The following is a 22,302-nucleotide window of genomic DNA, read 5'->3' on the forward strand; positions in this document are numbered from 1 at the left end:
AGACAATCTTACTCGGCTACGAGTGATCACCAAAGAAGAAGACTACAAGATAAGAACCAAAAGTTCCAGGATAGGCACTGATTGGTAGTGAAGTAGTATGTCTGCTCCAAAACACTTGCAGGCACAAACAGTATTGAAAGTGGGATCATGAGCACAGGCCATCATTGAATGCACAATTTAAAAAATGATGCATAGAACGGCCCATGGGCAACACTCTCCCTCCCCAGTTCCTCCAAAGGTCTCTTGGCCAGCGCAGGACATTTTGGAGCTTGAAACAAAATGACCTGCCACCACCCTCCCCCTGCAGATCTGGGACCACACCACCTTTGCCTTTGCGGTTGCTGTGCCTCAGCACCCACCACAAGGAGATAAAGCTAGTCTCCAAGATGCTTTGGAGGGAAGCATGCTTTGGTAGCTGGGAGTGATCACTCTCAAGGCTCATCTGGAGCTCTGCCTAGATAAATCCAGAACTGCATTGCCAATGACATTTGGGGCAAGGAGACAGGCTGAAAGTGAATGATGCCAGATGGCTATTGAAAGGCATTGGTGCCCTTCTGGTTGGCTACAGGTAAATGCTGCATTTCAGGATGCGTGCAGCTCAGAGAAATTGGGGCTGCCCAGAAGATGGTCTTTAGGGGCCTTCCACAAGCAGCCAGGCAAGAAAGTGTTGGCATTGGGATGGCAGGTGGCTACCATTAGGGTGAGTCTGGATCCTGCACCCTGATCCTCCAACCTCTCAGTTAAAGCACACCCTGACAAGTGTCTTTTTGGAATGGCTATAAGAACTGCATTAGGGTGGCTTGAATCCTGAGCCATGATAAAGTTTAGACTTTGAAAACTAAATATATTTTCTGTGTTGCTTTCTAATGGCTGTTTGGGCAGTTAATATTTTGTGTGTTTGTAAATGGTTCCTAAAATCCACTGTGTCTCTGAGTCCAACAACAGCCCCTTCTAGGATCTTTTCCTTCTTTTCAGGGAAATAATCCAGGTCGCCCTATCTGGCAGTTTAACAGTCCAGTTCTATTTTTTAAAAAATTTCCACTCCCTCCTGATTGATTAACACTCCATGAGCTCTGATTGGCTCAGTCTTTTTCCAGGGGATTTAAAAACAAATTTTTGCACTTCTGCGAACCTTGCTTTTCCTTGCTCACACCTCCCTCTTGTGTGGAAATGTTGTCATTTTAGCTACATGAGGCTTGGAAGTCAGAAACCTATTTGCTGTTAGTATATATCCAGGATGGGGAACTCGTAGCTCTCCAAATGCTGGACTCCCATCATCACTGGACATGATTTTTAGGACTGATGAGAGTTGGAGTCCCAATATCTGGAAAACCACAATTTCCTCATACAGAATTTATAGTGTTATGAGTTTGCGGGTGCCAGACACCCTAAATTCCTGGGTCCAGTAGGTGTTAACAATTTAATCAAGGCTTGGAGTGTAAAAACAGGGTGCTAGACATGTATGGATTAACGCTACCAGGGACCATGAGCTTTATTTATGTATTTATTTATGTATTTATTTATGTATTTATTTATTTATTTATTTTTTGCACCATTAAATTGCATGGCATGTTTAATCAATGGAATTAAAGTAGTACCTTACCAGGAAAGACTGTGCTCGTGCACCCATGATGTAGATTCTATAAAACACATTGTGCTGCACTGTGGGAAGTTTGAGCAAGCTAGGGCTGAAGTGATTTCACCCCTGCTAGCCTTGCTCCCAGGAAAATCAGAGGATTTCTATATCAGGTTCCTATTGGAAGACCGGTCAAATGCCAGAACACTAGCAGTGGCAAAGTTTTTATCGGTGGTCACAAGAACTAATGTTTCCTACTCCGAATTTGAGTAAGATGTCTGAGTAGTTTGAGGGCGGGGTGTCCCAGCTGTGTATCGCTTGGTAACGAATTGATGGGTCTATGGACCGTAATAAAGATTGTTGTTGTTGGAATTAAAGAATTCACAACTAAATCAACAGTAATTAATTTCATTTTAGCAGTAATTTTTAGACAAATAATGCAGCTGTTGCAGGAAAGATTTTTTTCATTGGGGGGGGGCATCAATACAGCTCCTTGCCAAGGGCGCAAGGGACCCTAAGCACACCTCTGAATGCAAATCTAGGAGAGGAGAGAACTGGGGGATGGGAGAGAGAAAGGAAATTCAGAATGAGTGGAAGGAAATAACCCCCTGAATTAATATTTTTAAAAGCAACCAGATTGTACAGTGCATGCAAATCATACCTTTTTGCATAATTTATTCCAGTAATATGCTGGATCGATCAGTCGGTAGAGCATGAGATTCTTAATCTCAGGGTTGTGGGTTCAAGTGCCACATTAGGCAAGAAAGATTCCTGCATTGCAGGGGGTTGGACTAGATGACCCATGTAATCTCTTCCAATTCTACAATTCTATGATTGTATGAAATGACCACTCCCCACATCAAATGGGGGGGGCGACTTTTGCATGCAGCCCCCTGGATTCCAGTGCGGCTCCCAGTAGTTCGGACTGGCTTCATCCTCCCCAGGCTGGATACTCGGGGTCTCTGCCTACCTCAGTCAACCGCCCAATCCTGCCTGGGGAGGCGTAGCGAGGGGACTAGCCAGGTAAGGGGAGGGACCGCCCTGCCCATACAACAGAAGGTGTAGCTTACCTGGGAAGCTGCAGTAGGCTCCAGAGCTTCTCCCACCCTCCACTCCCGCAATTAAGTATTCTTTTGCAGGTTAACCTCTTCTCCACAGGTACACAAGCGCCGCTATGTCAAGGTCGCTGTTGAAGGGCCGGAAATGAATTTTCCTGCATTGGCAGGTTTCGCCTTTCCCATAGCAAAACGTCACAACTTTGGCGGTTTCAGGCCTTGGGCGGAATCCTTTAGTCTATCTTCCTAAATCGGGGGGGGGGTCATGAAGCTGTGTCCCACGCCTCCTTTACGGTGGTCTTGAGGGGAGGCGCTATGTATAAAATCAGCTGTGGATCTGAGTGGGGCAAGTCATCACCTCACAACCTAACCAACTTTACAGGGTTGTTATGTGGATAGGGGGGGGGCTTGTATGCTGCCTTGAGTTCACTGGAGGAAGGATCCTGTTTCCTGTCCATACATGATCAAAACAGAACAGATCCAGTCTTTAAAAAGTCAGATTTCAGGAAAGGGTGGGAGTGGGTTAAAAAAATTAAATGCTTGATGTTGGATGGATTGATTGGAAAGGTCCGATACTGGAATGAATTACAGAATTCGCTGAGCCACCAGGGAAATCTAGATCCAGGAGAGGGGGGGGGATGAAATTGTTTTTAGTTTGTTTAAAGGTATTATGAGAGAAGTTGTAATATTATAAATTGTGAATCATTGTTGGTAAAAATTATAAGCTAAGGGGAGAAATAATAGCAAGATTAGATACAGTAGTGAATGTTTTTTTATAGATATGAATTAATTGTTTTAATGTTAATAATATAAATTGTGGGCTTATAGATTGATATTGAATTGAAAGGTATAGAGAAAATTGTAATAAGAGGTTTAAAATAATATGAAAACTGCTTAAAGGTTAATTTTAATAGGGACCCAATGAGGGGAGATCTGAGCAGGGCCGTCTCAAGCAGGTCAGGCGCCCTGGCGCTGAGGTGCGGAGATCGCTCCGGAGCCCCTGCCCTCGCAGCCCGCAGCACAGCTTCTGCGCGCACCCCCGCCCTGCCGGCCCCGCGCCACCGGGACTATACCTAGAGCCGGGCCTGGATCTGAGGAAGTCCACAATGTGATGAAAAAGTTAAGAGTAATATTCTTTTCTCTCTTTTCTTCTTCTTATTTTTTCTTGTTTGTATTTTTGCTGTTGTTGTTTGTTGTTGTGCTTTTTTATGTGTTGGTGAACTATTTTGTATGGGTGGATAATTAATGTGAATTGATTGTTTTTGTTCCTTTTGTAAAATTAATAAATATATTTCAAAACAAAAACAAAAAGCAAAACAGAGCAGATCCTGCTACAGACTACATTTGACTACAGTGGCTTCAGACTGGATATCTCTGTAGCTAAGGCTGCTCACAGATCTGGCCTGGCCTGGACAGTTTCCTTTGATGTATGAGATTACAAATTCATCTTGGGATCTCCAATTAAAGGAGATCATGTAGGAAGACATAGGAAAACCTGCCACTATAATAAGCCAGAATAGACCGTACTGACTAGGTGGGCCAGTAGCCTGGTTCTGTATAAGATAACTTTGATCATATTGGTTGTAAAATAGGGCAAAGCCTCTTTTTTAAAATATCAAGTCAGTGCAGTCGCTAGCCCTGTTTTTTAGGAGCTTTATAAATAAAAGTTATCATCCGCTGCAATCGACCCTGTAATAATTCTTCACCAACAATCTTTTTCTGAACACACTAATCAGAAATAATACCCATTTGAAATTAAATTGGCAAGGTGGCTTCTAAGTTATTTTTAAAAATGTATTTTTATTAAAGATTTTCTTGGTTTACAAAAGTATGTGTAATGTCCCTCTCTCTCTCTTTCAAGCAACATTTTTTACACATCACCCTCTTGTGCAAGTTCTGCCAAAACAAATGGGAGAAAGAGCTGCAGCAGACCCTAGACTGCAGTCAGGTTGTTACTGAATGTACTGAAAATCCATTATTATTATTATTATTATTATTATTATTATTATTATTATTATTATTATTATCCTGCCCACCTGGCTAGGTTTCCCCAGCCACTCTGGGCGGCTTCCAACAAAATATTAAAATACAATGGTCTGTTAAACATTAAAAGCTTCCCTAAACAGGGCTGCCTTCAGATGTCTTCTAAAAGTCTGGTAGATGTTTTTCTCTTTCTCTTTTTTCTCCATCAGCTTTTGGTCCTCAAGAATTTATGGGTTGCAGAGGTGTGGCAAAACTGAAACGTTTGTTAGCATTCATATATATCTCCAACCACTCTTTGGGATTTCCCTGCTGCAATACTCCATCATCACCATCATCATCATCATCATCATCATCATCATCATCATCATCATACTTAATGTGTATGTGTATATAATACTTTTGAGTTCATTATCTCAGTAATGATGCAGCTGTAGAAAGCACCCGAGCCCTGCATAATCTATACTGAAGATATTTGGGGCTCAGTGTAGGGGAGCTGTTACGCTGCCAATTTAAAGAAGAACAAAATCGCTCCTCCAAATGGTATTCAGTACAAATATGTGCATGGATAAGGAATTGAGGTGTGATTGTTTGTTCAACGTTGTGGGAAGATGGGAAGAGCATAGTAGCCAGCTAAGGTATTGGAAGATGGAGAATAAATCGTGAGACAATTTCCCTGTGCTAGACAGAGATTCTTGAGCTGCTAGCTAGTTGAAGCTCCTAAATGCTTTCATGTCTATACTGTACTGCACCTTAGATTTGAATAGCTCCTGAGGTTCCCCCAAGGATTAAAAATAATAAATGGGGTGGAGAGAGCTTTGAATAGCAGACATTTGCGACATGTTACAATCGGGGTTTTTTTGTTGGTTTTTTTTTTTTTTTTTTTGGAATAGAGACAGGTTTGGAAATGCAAGAGCTAACCATCACATAATTAGAAAGAGGAGAGGTTGCTGCTATGAAACGTAATGCAGCACTCGGTGTGTGTATTAGGCTGTTTTGCATATTGCCTTTTGGGGACAGGAGCTGTTGTAGATTTCACAAAGGTTTGCCAATAGCTTTGGAACAGGAGTGCTACAGCAACATCCTGGCTTTTTGTCCATGATATTTTCCTGCCCGTTCCGTAACAGTTGCCCCCTTGCTGTTGTCGGGAACGTGGGACATTAGGACCCAGAGGCTGCTGAACAGGAGAGGCAGATTTGCTTCTCTCTTTTGTCATCTTCCCTTGCCTCTGCAGCCTTCCTCTCCTGATCTCCTTCAATGGTGACTGACCATCTTTTACACAGCCAGGGAGCCAAACCGCGGTAGAACCAGACCCGATGGCCTCTCCCAGGACTATAACAATTGTAGCCCTCTCGGTAGCCTTGGGGCTCTTCTTCGTCTTTATGGGGACCATCAAACTGACCCCGAGGCTCAGCAGAGATGCCTACAATGAGATGGTGAGTAGTACATCGGGGGGGGGGGAGACATCTTACTGCCAGAACTGGCTGGCATTCATCCTCCTCCTGCTGCTGCTGTCTGTTTCTATTTGCAAGGAGCATCAGCCATGTAAAGAGAAGGCAGCTGTTGCTGTGAATGTGCCAAGGGTGGGAGAAGGGAAACAAATGGGTACCACAGAATGACACCCTCATCCTCATCCTCATTTGGCTGGGAATCCAGATCAAGAAGCCTTAACCTCCCCGTGCAGCTGCTGAAATCATATTTCTTGTTAGCTGGTGGTTTGGGTCCTGTGGCATGTATTTCTAAGGCTGTCCCCCCCACCCTACCCCACCCCACCCGCTCCACCCCCACAGCAAAAACACCTATAAATTGAGAAGGACTGCCAAAACAGGGGTGAACAGGATGGGGAAGAGCTATGTAAAAAGATAAACGTATCTGATTTGAGAAGGCTTGATCACAACATGGGTGCATTTTTTCCCATCAAGTGAAGTGGGGTGGAGGGTGGCAGTCCCAAGTGTTTTTTTAGGATTGTAAGCAAGGTAACATAGGGCCCTGGATCCTTGTCCCCTCTCCTCAAAATGATCTAAAGTGGATCACCTTCCCAGGCGAAGGACAGAACCAGCCCAACAGAACGAGGCAGCTAATGTCAGGGAGTGAATTCTGAGTACCATTTAAAGTCCACAAACTGTAAAATCATTTAGCGTATTGCTACTCTGTGGGGTATTGTGGATATTTTGCTGAAAGTACCAAAATATATTGGGCCAACTCTGTCAAAGGGTAATATGATTTTGTCCGCTGCCTGCCCTCTAATTTCTTTCCCAAGAGAAGGTTCTGGAAAATGACAAAAGTGGGTCCTTCATAAGCCTGGGATTTCTGGCTGAGATGCTGCCAGTCTTCCAGTTAGTCAACGCTTCCATTTCCTCCTGTTTCTTGCCTATAATTAATCCACCAGCGAGCCCCACCTATGTTGCGATGCAGACGACCAAAGTGTTACTGCCCATCATTTAGTCTTCCTGCTGCTACCACCTCAGCTATGTTTTGCTCATCTATCCTAGATACATTATTTCTTTATGAAAATGGCTAGAGTTTCTTGGAAGTCCTAAGAAACAATTATGAAACTTTCTGACATGTTCTAATTTTTCCTTGCCTTGCTACACAATCTGGAATATCGGGGGGGGGGGATTAATGGATCTCATCCACTCTGCTTGTGCCGCCTCCTTGAAGGACTGGCAAAATACTCTGGAAACCTCGAGTAAAGGGCAGCTGTAAAGCACAAATCTCATCAGTACTGTACTGTACTTCATTTCTTACCCTTTCTACCCTTACCCTCTTATTAATGAGATTTCAGTATCATTTGCATCAGTGACCTCATCAACAGTCTTTGGTTTACTGAGGGTTTTTTGTGATGGCCCTTTAAACAAATGCACACACAAACACCCTTTTCATCAGTTATGTTACCATCTAGAATAATTGTTAGACAACTTTGGTTTTAACAATATCTCAGAAGAGCCAGCTGCAGATTTCATCTCCCTGCTTTCCTATTCTTCTGCATCTCCCCTCTTTGTATCTTATTTTTAAAATCATGCAACATATGTCTTAGTTTGCTTTTGCTTTTTACTAATAATCCTAATCTCATTAATAATGATGATAATATCAATATTAATAGAAATAATACAGTAATAATATCAATATTAATAGAAATAATGATAATGATAATACTCTTGGAATAGTAATCCTTGTCCGCCCATTATTTTCCTTATAAGCAAGATACCCAATTAACAGATGTTTGGAATTTGCAACATGGTCTGCTTTTCAGTTTGAACTTGTAACTTTTAGATAAGAAAGGTGGCAGAGAGCAGTGTTAGAACCTTAAACCAAGGTTACAGTCGCTAAAACAGAGTGTCTAGTTGCCATGTTTGAGCAAAACGGTTCTGAAATCTTCTTTTTCAAATGATGGACTGACTATGATTGATTCTCAGTAAAACAACTGGCTATTTCAGATGACAATCTTGAGTTAGTTTAAGAACTTTGAGAACTTAAAGAAGAAAAGTCACTTGAACCAGGGATAGTCCACATATATATTGGCCTATTCCAACCTCTTTTTCTTAATATTGATTATTCCTGCTCTGGCTGCACAGAAAAAGCAATTTCGTTCCAGAAATTCATTCTGATTGTGTAGAAAAAATATAACTGATAGAACTCTACAGGATGGAGTATTGGTGTGTAAAAACAGCCCAGATACAATGATCCTCAAATGGTGAAGATGTCAGGTGCCATCCTGGCACCCAGGTATCTTCACTCAGTCGCAAGTGGTCCAAAGCCAAGTGCAAAATGCTCCTCGCACCTGGCTAATTTCGAACATTGGCAGAGAGTGCAGATTCCTCTGACTGTTACTCTTACTATGACCCTTAACTCTCCTTTCAGATAACTTCTTCCTTCTGATTACTCCTATTATGTGTGTGTTACATTTGGGGAGCTTTCTCCAAGGGAGAAAGTCAAAGGTTTCCCCAAATCAGTGGTATGCATTGTTTCATAACTAAGGAAGAATTGAGCGGGATCAGTGCCATTTTCTTCTTAAATGAATGACAAGAGTAATAGACAGAGCTCATTTCGTTCATTCATTCATAGCATTCATTGCCCCATTTCTTTAGTTAAAAAGGCTCCTAGGCCGGCTTGCTTACAACTAATTAAAACCTATGCACACTTGTGTTTGTTCCGTGTTTGTTGCGGAATCAGATCAAGCATCCATCAGCAGAATGAAGTTTTTCCAATTCAGCAGTAAATAGTGGGTTCTTCCAGAGGAAAGTGGCAGGCCAAAAAAACCCAACCCACCTCTAGGACCCAAAGTCACTTCAGAATTCAGGACAAATAGAAGCATGGATGGGCCCTAAACAAGAGAACCCCTGCCCACAGGCTTACAATATATATAAAAAACCCACAGCACACAAGAGAAAGGGGACATGGAGAGAAGATGAGATGGGGAATCAAATTCAGGCATCAGTTATTGAACACTTGTTCTTATAACTAGTAGCTGGCCCAGTTCAGGGGTTGGAGGTGCCTGATGGAGCCTGTCTGTCACAGTAGAGCTCTTGGGGAGTTCTGCTTCTCATCTCTCCCATTGAGCAGGCTGGTGGAATGGCTGCTCCCAGGTGACAGTTGAATGAAAGGAGGCCTAATGGTGCTGGGTTTTGTGACTTCATCCCTGCGCCTCACCTTTTTTTGGTACAGCAAATGCCTTCAGGTAGCTGCCAATCTATTTCCCCAGATTCTGCAGATAGTCATGTTGGTTCAAGGGAAAAAAAATATAGGCCTAAAGAAGAATTTCTGGATGCCCAGGTCCAAGTTTGGGGTAAATCCAAGTTTGATGAGAGAACCCCCAAGAGAGATTTAAAATCACAAAACATGCTGCAAAGCAAAGTGTGGAAATATAGGCGGTTGGACCTTTAAAATATCCCCTTATGAGTTCCTTCCAAAGTTTCTCTCTTCCCCCAGCATAGAAAAAGACCACACATTTAGAAAGTTAAAAATAGTATACTTACAAGCTCTCCAGAGATCAGGTTTATGTGATTTTCCATACAGCATTTAGAAAAAGTTGTGCAGGCAGTAAAACTTTGCTTAGTTATAGTGGTGAAAGTTCCTAAATTATTGGTATCAGAACTCAAGAATGGCTTGTGAGACCCATGCAGTCTTAAATGGGGGCAACCAGCTCAGACCTCTTCACATGGTGAGCTTCTCAGGTAGATTGGAGGGTGAACGATAGGCTTGATTGCCCATTTCCTCCCAAGGTAAGGGAAGTTCAGCTAGCTAAGCCTGGCAGGACAGCTTACTCTATGGTCTTAACCCCTTCATGCATTAATTAGACTTACTGTAAGTATGTTGGTTATATGAGGCTGGTTATCCCACAATTCCGTCATTCCAGGGCATTTGGAGATGGGGTTGGGTGGGGAATGGCAGCCTTCAGTGCAGTCAACCATTTTTGTGCGTGTTGACCATCAAAAAATCCAAGGCTTTCTGGGAAAAGAATACGACAGCCTCCCAAAGGACCTCTGTTATTGTTGTTTTACCTTCATTAGCATAAGTTTAAACAATAAAATCATACAAAGTCATCCAAATATATTAATAATCTAGTTAATGTTGTTGCAAAAAGCAGCAACAAAAAATACTAAGCAACACTGTGAATAGCAAAACAAATGTGATATTAAAAAATAATAAAACAAAATTAAGAGTTTAATAATAAAAATGAAATGGACACCCCTCTACTAAATTCAACCTCACATTATTTTGTGATGGCACCTCTGTGACTTGCATCTGTAGGGAGAAGTCAGGGGCAGGCAGAAATATGCACCCTCGGACTTCAGGAATGTTGCTATGTCCATTTGCTTTGAAGTTTTTGTTTCACATATAACTGGTAACATATAAAAATTAAAAGTGTCCATATCAGAATAAACGGAAAAGCTTGCCTCAATAGATGTCTGACTTTCCACGCCATAGTTTGAAATGTACACCTTAACTCTTAGGAGCCATAGGAAGCTTTGCAAGAGAAAATAAGAGAGATTTGGGAAAGCCGGGGAAATGATGTTGCAGGCTGGGAGCAAGCCCTACTCACGTGCAGGGGGTGGGATAGCCCCTGTGCCATGTGGGGGAGCGTCCTCGGCCATGTCATGGGCTATTTAAGCTGCCCGCGACCGAGGACTTGCCCACTTCCTGCTCGCTCAGTTCTCCCTCCCTCCCTTAGGTTAGACTCATTATCTCTTGACCTTGCTATGGACCTCGGTTGGTCGTCTGTCAAAGGGGCCTGGTTGAAATTTTTACCATTTGGCAAATTGGCACCGGCCATTTGGTTTTTCGCCTACCTTGTAGCAAATCGTCACAGCTTTGTAAAGTTTGGTGGTTAGGCATTGGAGTATTTTGTTGAAGGGGAGGGGAGGTAGTGGCCATCACCTACCCCTCCTAATTCAAGGGTATTCCATTAAAGGATCCGAGGGGCATGGTCTCTGTCCAAAGCCCGGGGGGGGCGGCTAGGGCCATGGCACGACACCTAGTGGTGACCCTGGGGGAGTTCCTAGTTCAGGGGTCCCCAAACTAAGGCCCAGGGGCCGGATGCGGCCCAATCGCCTTCTAAATCCGGCCCATGGATGGTTCGGGAATCAGCGTGTTTTTACATGAGTAGAATGTGTCCTTTTATTTAAAATGCATCTCTGGGCTATTTGTGGGGCATAGGAATTTGTTCATATTTTTTTTCAAAATATAGTCCGGCCCCCCACAAGGTCTAAGAGACAGTGGACCGGCCCACAGCTGAAAAAGTTTGCTGAGCCCTGTCCTACTGGTGGTTAACCCTTCCTAGACTTCCTGCTGATGGACAGGAGTCAGATCTAGTCGTGTGGTTTCCAATGCCTAAGTCTAGGGGTCAGCAACCTTTTTCAGCCGTGGGCTAGTCCACTGTCCCTCAGACCATGTGGTGGGCCGGACTATATTTTGGGGAAAAAATATGAACGCATTCCTATGCCCCACAAATAACCTAGAGATGCATTCTGAATAAAAGCACACATTCTACTCATGTAAAAACACCAGGCAGGCCCCACAAATAACCCAGAGATGCATTTTAAATAAAAGGACACATTCTACTCATGTAAAAACACACTGATTCCCAGACCGTCCGTGGGCCAGATTGAGAAGGTGATTGGGCCGCATCCGGCCCACGGGCCTTAGGTTGCCCAACCCTGCCTAAGCCAATACCACTCACATTCTGTAACCAATAAAGGTGTGGCCTTTTTCACCCATTAACCCAAAATACTATTTCATGTGTCTTTATTCCAACATCCTGGGAGGGTTTGGGACCTTGCCACACAAGGTGGTCCTACCTGTACTTGCACACCAACTTGAAAGCATCTGACCACCTCCCCCCAAGGTGATAGTGTGTGTATGTGTGAGAGAGCGAACTTAGACAGATTCTACCAGGCGTGGATTTGGAGTACACTACAGGGTAAAGTGTTAAACTTCTAATCTCCTTCCTCTGTTTTCAGACCTGGATGGTGGATAGTGAACCCACACATGGTAGATGTTTAATAATTTCAGTTGTGTATGTGCTGTGGGGTTTGTGTGTCTGCATCTTCTTTGACCTGGCAATGTGAAATGAGGGTGTTAGTGATTCTGAGCATGTGTAGAAGGAACAACAAACTGTAGGGCAGCCAGTGTCCTTTTTCCTGAAGTGGGGATAAGGCTCCCCAATCAAAAGATTATTTTCCTGGCCAGTTTAGAAACTGGTACCTCTTTTTTGGGGGGGGGGACAAAATTAATCAAGGAGAGAAACACAATATTGCAAACTAAGGACAGGGGGGAAATCTATTGTTTTGGGAATATGGGAGATAATCTGGTTACCGTAAATCAGCAAAATAAATCTTAGGCTGCAATACTAGTTCCACGTACATGAGAGCAAGCTCTACTGAACTTACTTACGAGTAGACATGTATAGGTTTGTACTGTTAGTTGCTTAATTGTAGGAGCTTCAATTATTTTAAATCGGGGGATTCTTTATTTAAATCTGCATACATTGGTATCTGACAAAAACAATTATTCTAAAAGGAACTTGAGGTCCTCCAGATGTTGCTAGGTTACAACTCTTATCAGCCTTAACAATAACAACCAGTGATCAAAGATGATACGAGTTGCAGTCCAGCAACTTTTGGAGGGCTATAGGTTCCCCATAAATGGACATAAATCTGACATCAGGAACCACAAGACAGAGAAACCAGTAGGAGAACAGGAGATTCTATACAAGATCTCAAAGCAGCTGTTTTATTACAGAAAATTTTCAGGAACAGACTGGAAAGAGAAGTTTCTGAATTGGAACTCATTACCAAGCTTAAAACCATGGAGCCACCTGGGATGAACAAAGACATTAGATTCTTATCTTATTATGCATGATCAAGCTTTCTTTAGCGCCTCAGCCCTTGCTTTTCCCCCCGCAGGACCAATTGCAGTCATCAGCAGTCGTTAACAGCCATCTACAGGTTTACCACTCCCATCAGCCCATCACCCATTCCAACCCCCAACCCCCACCTTCTGTATATACATATGGGTGTGACTTCTGTTTCAAGTGTATTTGAAGAAGTGCGCATGCACACGAAAGCTCATACCAAAATAAAAACTTAGTTGGTCTTTAAGGTGCCACTGAAGGAATTTTTTTATTTTGCTGTTATTTGTTGTTAGCCACTCTGAATACATTAGTAGAAAAGCAGAATGGCGATGATGATGATGATGATGCACTTTGTATTTATATGCTGTCTCCCTAAATATTCAAAACACTTCTCTAGCTCTGAAACCTTTATATTCTTAGTAGTTAAGTGAATGGGGATTCAGTGCTATGGGACTAAATTTTGAAAAGATGGATAGGAGACCCTACAAATGGGCGGTTTTCAGGTTTCAAAAGGGGGTAGTGTGCTCTAGGTGGGGTTGCAATCCCTCTGCAGAAGGTGTTTGGGGGCATTCCATTCATGTCCGTCACTATTGGCTCAGGTGACCCCAGTGGCTTGAAGTTTCCATTACCAACTTTGACAATTTCGGAACAGGGATAGTCTTACCACAGTGGACTATATGCTGGTGACCTCATCATTAGACTACTGTAATGTGCTATAGGAGGGGCTACTCTTGTACTTGGTTCAGAAGCTCCAGCTAGTGCAAAATGTAGCTGCTAGAATGTTTAGTGTAATGCAAACATTATTACATCAGCACTGAGAGATCAGTGGTGCTTCCCCATTTTATGGAACATTCTCCCTAAGAAGACATGCTTGGTTCCACCACTATCAGTTTTTATTCACCCAGCTTTTGAACCCTATTTTGGAAGGTAATGTATGTTTGCAGTGTCTTCTTCTGCTCATCTTTTTAGTGAGGTGGGCTAGATTGGCCCTGATTTACATGTTACTGGTGACCATGTAAGGATGTTTTTACGCTTGCTTTTAAACATGTTTACAATGTTTGTTTCTCTAAGTCACTTTGAGTCACTTTTGTGAAAAAACATGGAGGAGGAGAAGCAGCCGCAGCTATTGAGCCAAGTTCAATATTTGTTGTTGACTTTTGAAGTCTTTGAGAACTTGGGCCCACACTACCTAGCTTGCTACTTCTTCTGTTACAGAACAAGCTTATATTTCATATATTCCAGGGAGATCTTGCAGGTCACTTACAAATGGTGGATTGTCACTTGGTGACAGTGCAGAAATGGGCCTTCTCAATGATAGTACCCAACCTCTGGAATGCCCTCCTTCAGGTTGCAGGCAGTAAAGACTATTAAATTCCTCATAAAAACTTACATGGTTTCTTAAACTCTGACTCTTACTTTTTAATTTGTTTTGTTTCATGCATATATTTGTGACATATTGTTTTTAGGAAATGTTATTGAATGTTATTCTATTTTTATTGTTTTTACATAACCTGCTTACATATTTTCATTGTATTAATCAGTGCAACATTTTATAGTCAATTATTAATAGTCTGGGGAGAAAGACTTAGACTCAGTGCATGACACAGGTGACTGAGAACTTTTCAACACAATGGAGGAAGAAACTGAATATAAGATGGGAAATCCCATCTCTGCCTGTGCTAACAGCTTCTTTTTATCTGACAAGTGGCTTTGCTTCATTATGGGCAAGACTGATCTTCCTCTCACAGCTTTAATCAAGTAGAAGCTGTACTCCATTTAGAGCTTGTATGTTCAGATGTGGGGGGGGGGGGAAATCTGTATGTCAGATCCCAATCAGTACTGAATCCCATGTTGTCGCTGCTTTTATTTCAGAAACGAGCCTACAAGAGCTATATCCGTGCATTGCCCATGCTTAAGAAGATGGGGGTCAGCTCCATCATTCTCCGTAAGAGCATTGGAGCCTTAGAGGTGGCCTGCGGTATTGTCATGACACTCGTCCCAGGACGCCCCAAGGATGTGGCTAACTTTCTGCTGCTGCTGCTTGTTCTGGCTGTGCTTTTCTTCCACCAGCTGGTGGGAGACCCACTCAAACGCTATGCCCATGCCCTAGTCTTTGGGATCCTGCTTACCTGCCGCTTGCTGATTGCCCGTCAGCCTGAGGAGCAGTTGCCAGAGAAGAAGACCCTTTCAGTGAATGGAGAGGAGCAGCCACCTCTTGCGGAGACAGCCCCAGAAAAGGGAAAAATCAAGGTGTCCTAGTGGGAAGCCTATGAGGGACACATGGGGACCCTCCAAGCAGCTCTCTCCAAAACCTGAAAAGATTTGCATTTCTTTTTCTTTTTGTGGTTTTTGTAAAGGGTTACCTTTTGGAGCATGGGGAAAACCTTAATCTGCCGGCTCCACAACAGCTTGGCTTGTGCACTCCAAACCTCTAGAGCTGCTCTCTCCTGTGTCCCACACACATGTAGACATGACTTAATTTAATGGTTCTAGAGGGGAATAAATGTACCATGTGAGAGGTGTGTGTGTGTGTGTGTGAGAGAGAGAGAGAGAGAGAGAGAGGGAGAGAGACTGAACTGCTTAACTTGAACTGCCTCTGCATCCTTCTGTATTCTTTAGAGGCAAAAGGCATGGGAAGTTCCAACCCTGTGCTTGCTCACCTTCCCAGTACTTTGCCCCTGTTTGCCTAGCATCTAGCACTGGAGTGACAAACTTTTTTTTCCTGCTTCAAATGAGCCAAGTGGTGCATCCCACCCACCTATCACAGCAGAGAATGCTGTATACCCAAGAATAAACCCAGCAGTCATTCCCCAACCCCTTCCTACTCCCAATTCTCACTGTCTGCTGCTGTCAAAAGATCAGGGACTGCTCACTGTCTGCCTACACATAAAACTGCTTTTTCAGCCTTCCATTCACTCTGACTTTAAATAAGTGACAGGTTACTGTGGGTGGGTGGGTGAGGGCTTGATGCTAAGAACAGGATTCATTTTATTTTCCATCCAACATGGGAATCTACTGATGAGCCAAGACATAGTCAGGTCCCTGTTAAGAAGCTGCTTCAATTGTTTTAGTGTTGAGCTTGGAGGGCAAATAAACAGAAAGGTCGTTAAACTGTCCTGGGAAATAAAGTTTTTAAATGGTATGTTGCCTTTTTTGGTATTGTCTGGTTTGCATTCTCCACCTCCACCGCCCTTTTTTTGCTCTCCCCATTAATTTATAAAAATAAACTTTTTGAAATTTGAAGGAAAATGTCTTTGTAAATAGTTGAATATTCATTCATGTGTGTGAAACATACTTAGGATTGAAATGCCTTGCATCTGCCTGTGGCTTCCAGTTTGCTATTAGTAACATAATTATTTATTCTTGGATGACAGAGGGAGTAAGCCAGGAACCCCTCAAATTATATGGGGCCGTGGATTCTTTCAACTTGCCATGAGCTCTGATTTGACTTCTCTGAGTTCTGGGGTTGTTATACTAGAATAAGCCCTTAAGATGATATTCCTGGATAAGGGAAGAATCAGGGCTTCAACAAAATAAATGCTTCTGGTGAATTTTCCGCCTGAAAAATGACTATGTGAAAGGACTGTGTGACCAACTCTTAAGACTCCATGCTGCAGAGGTAGAAGAGGCCCCATAAGCCATGGTCATTCATCTACAGCAGGGATGGGCTAAGCTTGAGAGACATGGTCCACATTTCCTTCCTTTCACTGTTGGATGGGGAAAATATGGAATATGCATTCACAGCAAACTTCATGTGTGTCCAGATGATAACATTAAAGAATTCAAATGTTTACTCTAGACCAGTTGATTTTGAACTATTTTGTTAGAATCTCTGGGGTTTAAAGCTTATGGGGATCTTGACTTTTTCAGTCACTTTTTCAGACAGCTTGACTACTACTACCAATTACCTCCTGCAGAGTGTAGCCCCAAAAGAGTTTGGGGAGGACTGTAGGACAAGTTTGCAGTTCATTCAGGGCAGAAGCAATGGGAGAAGGGGCATAGCTTAGTGGTAAAGCACCTGCTTACATGCAGAAGGTCTCAAGTTCAATATGTTGTATCTCCAGGTAGAATGTGTCTAAAACTCTGGAGAGTTTTTGCCATCCATTGTAGACAACACTGAGCTAAATGGAGCCAAGGCAGCCTCCTATTGTCCCAGCAACAAGCCTTTGCCATGCACAGTAAAAGGTAAAGGGACCCCTGACCATTAGGTCCAGTTGTGACCAACTCTGGGGTTGCGGCACTCATCTCGCGTTATTGGCCGAGGGAGCCAGCGTACAGCTGGTCATGTGGCCCATGACAAAGCCGCTTCTGGCGAACCAGAGCAGCACACAGAAACGCCTTTTACCTTCCCGCTTGGAGCAGTACCTCTTTATCTACTTGCACTTTGACGTGCTTTCGAGCTGCTAGGATGGCAGGAGCTGGGACCAAGCAACGGGAGCTCACCCCATTGCAGGGATTCGAACTGCCAACCTTATGATAAGCAAGCCCACAGCGCCACCCACAGTTTAACCCACAGCGCCACCTGCGTCCCACTGCCATGCACAGAGGACTCCTTAAATAAAGTTGCCTTGGAAAGGGATGCTGAAAATTAGTCAAAATTAGAAAGCACTGGGACAACAAAACAAAACACTCGGACACAGTGCCTTTAAAGCATGCACCTGTGCCTAGGAAGCATGGGACACAAGGTAACTGTGGATGAGTCCTGAGAGACTGCTGTCCAAAGGACTGAAGGGATTGAATACAAAGATGCAATTTGTTATAATTTAAGGTGGCATGATGGTGCTTTGAATCTATAAAGCAGATGCGGTCTAACTTGCACAGTTGCAGAATTAACTGAATTGAACTACTAGAACAGGCGTCCCCGAACTAAGGCCCAGGGGCCGGATGCGGCCCAATCACCTTCTAAATCCAGCCCACGGACGGTCCAGGAATCAGCATGTTTTTACATGAGTAGAATGTGTCCTTTTATTGAAAATGCATCTCTGGGTTATTTGTGGGGCATAGGAATTTGTTCATATTTTTTTTCAAAATATAGTCCTCCCCCCCCCCAAGGTCTGAGGGACAGTGGACCGGCCCCCTGCTGAAAAAGTTTGCTAACCCCTGTACTAGAAGAACTAGGACAACATGGGATATAGAACCCTATACAGGAAATGACTTATGGATGGCCCACTGGTAGAGGCACATTATGCAAAAAGCTGCAGTTTTAAATCCATTCATGGGAAACCTGCTCTCTGAAATCCTGGAGCAGCTGTTGGCTATGGCAGACAATACAGAACTAGATGGCCCAGTGGTCTCACTCGGTTTTCAACCCAGAACAGAGCTTATGTGCCCCAAGAACGAACCAATTTTTAATTCCCAAAACTGTTACTAATTAGTGTTTCGTTTTTAAAACGATAGTACAGTAGTTAAAAACATATATTTGGGGACTTCCAACGTTCAAAAGCACTTCGTATGCTTTGACCTGCGTTCCGTGCAACTACGCGAGGACCTTATTTACACATGGGATTATTCTTCTGAATTTTATAATGGTGCAAACTACTTGATTTATTCGTGAAATAACGACAGAAAAAAACAAGTCCGCTCTGACCCACTAAGCGAAACCAAAAGCCCGCCCTTTCCCCTCACCCTTTCATTTGTGAGCATGCGCGGCTCTCCAGTTCCGTTCCCCGCTTACTCTTCGGGAGCCTGTGGTGAGATCATGCGAGCAGTTTGCGCATGCTCATACCGAGACCAGCGCCGCTTGTGCCAATGGTGGGAAGTGACGCAGCCAAAGGGAAACCCGAGCCTTTTCTCCCGAGCGCAGCCGCTTCCTTCCTTCCTTCTTCCAACGGCCCCGCCCCCGATCGCGATTTGCGCCTGCGCAGGGAAATACTTTTTAAACTGAACGGCGGCTACTGAGGAGGGCGTTTTTTGGCGGCGCTGGTTTTGACGGTGGGAAGGAGCAAGAGGTAGGTGGGTCTCGGAAACTGGAAAATGGCGCGAAAGGAGAGCGGAGTGCTGGTGGGAAGGGAGGAATTATTTTTTGAAATATTTCTTTAAAGGGCTGTTTGAGGTGAAGAGAGGTAGGCTGTGGAGGATGCCATACTTGGACACCGTAAATTAACTATAGTATTCACTTTACAGGTAGCCAAACTTTCAAACCCCACCCCCCTCCTCGCCCATGTGTCTTTGACTATGGCAAGAAAGGAGGTGTTTATGGTCTTCTGTTGTCCATGGGCTCCACGTCTGTCCCCTCTGATTCCACTTGGAACAAAAAAACAAAACCGAAATCTCTGTATAATATTTTATGAACTCTTCAAAAGAAGAATTTTTTTTGGGGGGGGGGTGTTGCTGAGACACTGGTTCCGTCATATTGCTATTGCCCTGTTGGACAGGAAAATACTAACAAAAGAAAACCAAAAAAAGTTGACCTTGTCTTGTGTTTCTTTCCTGGAATAAGAAAAAATGAAGAGACGTGGGAATTCCGAGGCTCCAGAACAAGCTTTGCCAGCTACTGGTAGTACACAAACCAGAAGTGTCACAAACCCTAAAGAGATAGAAAATGACCGAACTTCCATTGAAGAAGTCTTGACCTGTTTGAATGAAAGTACCGGTAAGAACAAAGATAGGGCTTTGTGCTTATTCCCCAATCCAGCAAAGAAGAGAAATACATGTAAATCTGCTCTTGTATGTTTGGCAATGCTGGCTGGGGCTGATGAATTTCAATAAAGCTTTAGACTTGCCCCTACCTACACCTAAAAACTGAACCAAATAGCAAGAAAGCAGATGGCAAATTAAACAAGAATTCCATAGTTTTACAAATGCCATGACATCTCAATGGGGCTACCTTGCCAATTGATGGTAAAGCAAGCCATTTGACAGGCCATCATGCATGAGGATGGGTTTTTGAATGTATTTTAATCACACTTTGACTTTTTTTCTAATTAAAGGTACTGCCTCACAAAAGAATAGAGCTTTGCAGGGTCCTTTGACGACTGTGGAAAAGATTGCACAAGAGAGAGGCTTGGCACCAGAAGAAATTCATAACTTGCTGAACATCGTACTCAGTGGCAAGCTTGGTAAAGGAAAAAAATGTTTCTTTCTTTCCCCTTGGCAGTAAAGTATGTCAGAGTAGCTGCATTGCCATGGCTTCTCCCATAACAAGAACCTGCTGCTTCTAACTTGTGACAAATTATCAATAGTGAAGATGTTAAGAATGTTAAGCAGTGATTTCAATGTCTTGCAGGTGCAGTGATAAGCAGGGGGCTACTGAAGAATCTGATTCCCATTTCTGTAATAACAGAGGATTCTGTTATGTCAGCTGTGTATTCGCTCTGTGCTCAAAAGTGTTCTAGTACCATTCAGGTAACTTGGAAAGCATGGTAATGATGTCTTGGTTCTGAAGAATGATATTTTTCCCAGTCTGACTTATTTATCCTGGTGATTATTAAGCTAGATGTTGTACAATGCTGAACATATTCCAGAAGGGGTTTGTTACCTTGGTCTTGCTTTTGCTTACTGATATCTATTTCTCCCTACAGGTGCTCGTTCTAAAATGGCTAATTGTAATGTTTGACTTCATTGATCAGATGGAAAATATTAATGCTCTCTATGGTTTCTTCTTCAACCTATTACAATATAACAAATTGGTAAGATAAAAATCAACGTGTTATTTTGAAGGAACTAGCTTTTGTTCTCTGACAGTAACCAAAATCACACAACAGGACACAATGTAAAAAGTGGGGACTTTAAAAAAACCTCAACGTTACTGAATACTGAATTCTGAACACAACAATAAAATATACAGTCATACCTTGGTGGTCGAATGGAATCCGTTCTGGAAGCCCGTTCGACTTCTGAAAATGTTCGACAACCAAGGCACAGCTTCCGATTGGCTACAAGAGCTTCTTGCATGCAATAGGAAGCTGCGTTAGACATTTGGCTTCCAAAGAACATTTGAAAACCAGAACACTCACTGCCGGGTTTGCGGCGTTTGGGGTCCAAAACATTAGACTCCCTAGGCGTTCAGCTTCCAAGGTATGACTGTAACAGGCTATATCCAATGTTAGTCATACTCAGACCCATTGAAATCGGCATGACTAACATAGATCCATTAATTTCATTGCGCCAATCTTTTTTTGTACAGGCAATCCTGGATTGTGTTCCGGGTCTTCGTGCATGTTGGCGGAGCATGCATAAGCCCATTACGTCCCGGCCCTGCTCCTCCCTCTTCCAGGTCCAAAAAATGGGTTGCACATTCTTTGAGCGTACACAAAATGGGGCTTGCCTGTATTTAATTTTGATTCATTTCACGTATGAAAACAAACATACATACAAAGTCATGCATTAGGCATATTTATCATCTCTGATACAATGATAACAAAACATTATTTGACTTGATCCCACTTTAGAACTAATTGGATACGAATATACCCACCCTCCCGCCAAATGTAAATAACAATACTGTACCAGCACCTAAATGATTTAAAGTGTAGATAATTGCTCCTACATTTAAGGGAAGACAGAATGTTACATAAATGCTAAGCAGTCAGAGACATTACATAGCCTGTAGTATATTTAACTATGGTCTGAGATGACAAAGACAATTCTACTTAAGGGTTCCATGGCCATGGCAAAAAGCAGGGGTGGCAGTGAGCAACCCTGCTTTGTGCCCCAGCCAATGAGAAATATCAGAGTGTGTTCCCCATTCAGCAAAAATTAGTTCACTGACCCATAGTATAAATTAAAAAGTGGATCAACCCAGGATGTACTAATGCCAAAGGAACATAGAATTGTAAAGCGATCTTGCAGGTTTAAACAATCAAATGCCCTGACTGTGTCCAGCATCAGGAGAATAGTAGGTTCTGGATGTGACTAATTCCAAGCTAGGCTATTTTTGCTTCCAGGGAAGGAAGGAGCAGCAGATCGAAATGCCATCTTGCTTCAGTGATACCAACTTGAGTGATGGTTTTTCTAAAAACATTTCATTTTCACAAGAAGCCTGGTGCAGAGGCCAAATAGTTAAATCAGTCTTCTATTTAAGCACTTGCCTGGTATCCATAGGCAACAAGGAATTTCATGCCAGGCCCTCCCCACTGCATTCTAGCATCCAGCTGCAATAGTGAGACTGCTCATGGTAAACCCCACCCCCACCCTGCTATGCACAGACTGGTTCCAATGAATAAAGTGAGACTTCTAAGTAAACATTTGGCAGTTAAATACTGTCTATAAGCAGGCTAGTAATTGAGAACTCATTGTAACTTGGATACTAAAATACTTGCTGAATTAAATGCCATCTGCTTTTCATGATTGTGTTGAGATGGAAAGAACTGAATTTAGCTGTTAACTGCTTTTATGTA

At 43.0% G+C, this 22,302-nt stretch overlaps 2 protein-coding genes across 9 annotated transcripts in view; both read left to right on the forward strand.

Annotated features, from left to right (window-relative positions):
- The first annotated feature begins 5,668 nt into the window (after positions 1-5,668).
- Positions 5,669-16,213, forward strand: TMEM35A (transmembrane protein 35A). The gene is made up of 2 exons (XM_035131618.3): positions 5,669-6,047; positions 14,837-16,213. The coding sequence occupies exons 1-2, from the start codon at positions 5,928-5,930 to the stop codon at positions 15,221-15,223; spliced, it is 507 nt and encodes a 168-aa protein (XP_034987509.1). The 5' UTR covers positions 5,669-5,927; the 3' UTR covers positions 15,224-16,213.
- Positions 16,214-18,711: 2,498 nt separating this feature from the next.
- The window catches only part of CENPI (centromere protein I), a 29,847-nt gene continuing 26,256 nt past the window's right edge, over positions 18,712-22,302 (forward strand). For 4 of the 8 annotated variants that reach the window (XM_060270217.2, XM_060270219.2, XM_088664515.1 and 1 more), the window contains exons 1-5: positions 18,712-18,912; positions 19,404-19,556; positions 19,894-20,022; positions 20,190-20,308; positions 20,485-20,592. In XM_060270217.2, coding sequence (XP_060126200.2) covers positions 19,409-19,556; positions 19,894-20,022; positions 20,190-20,308; positions 20,485-20,592 — 504 coding nt within the window. In that variant the 5' untranslated portion in view covers positions 18,712-18,912; positions 19,404-19,408. The other 4 variants (XM_088664517.1, XM_088664518.1, XM_060270218.2 and 1 more) reach the window with 3 other exon arrangements.

Source organism: Zootoca vivipara, chromosome Z2, assembly GCF_965207765.1.
Source record: "Zootoca vivipara chromosome Z2, rZooViv2.hap1.1, whole genome shotgun sequence".
NCBI lineage: Eukaryota > Metazoa > Chordata > Lepidosauria > Squamata > Lacertidae > Zootoca > Zootoca vivipara.

What these genes read in the sequence shown, in the direction of transcription:
- TMEM35A (XM_035131618.3), top strand. Translation starts at nt 5,928, where the DNA reads ATGGCCTCTCCCAGGACTATAACAATTGTAGCCCTCTCGGTAGCCTTG. An exon ending in GAGATGCCTACAATGAGATG is followed by an intron (nt 6,048 to 14,836) that starts GTGAGTAGTACA and finishes CTTTTATTTCAG; the next exon opens with AAACGAGCCTACAAGAGCTA.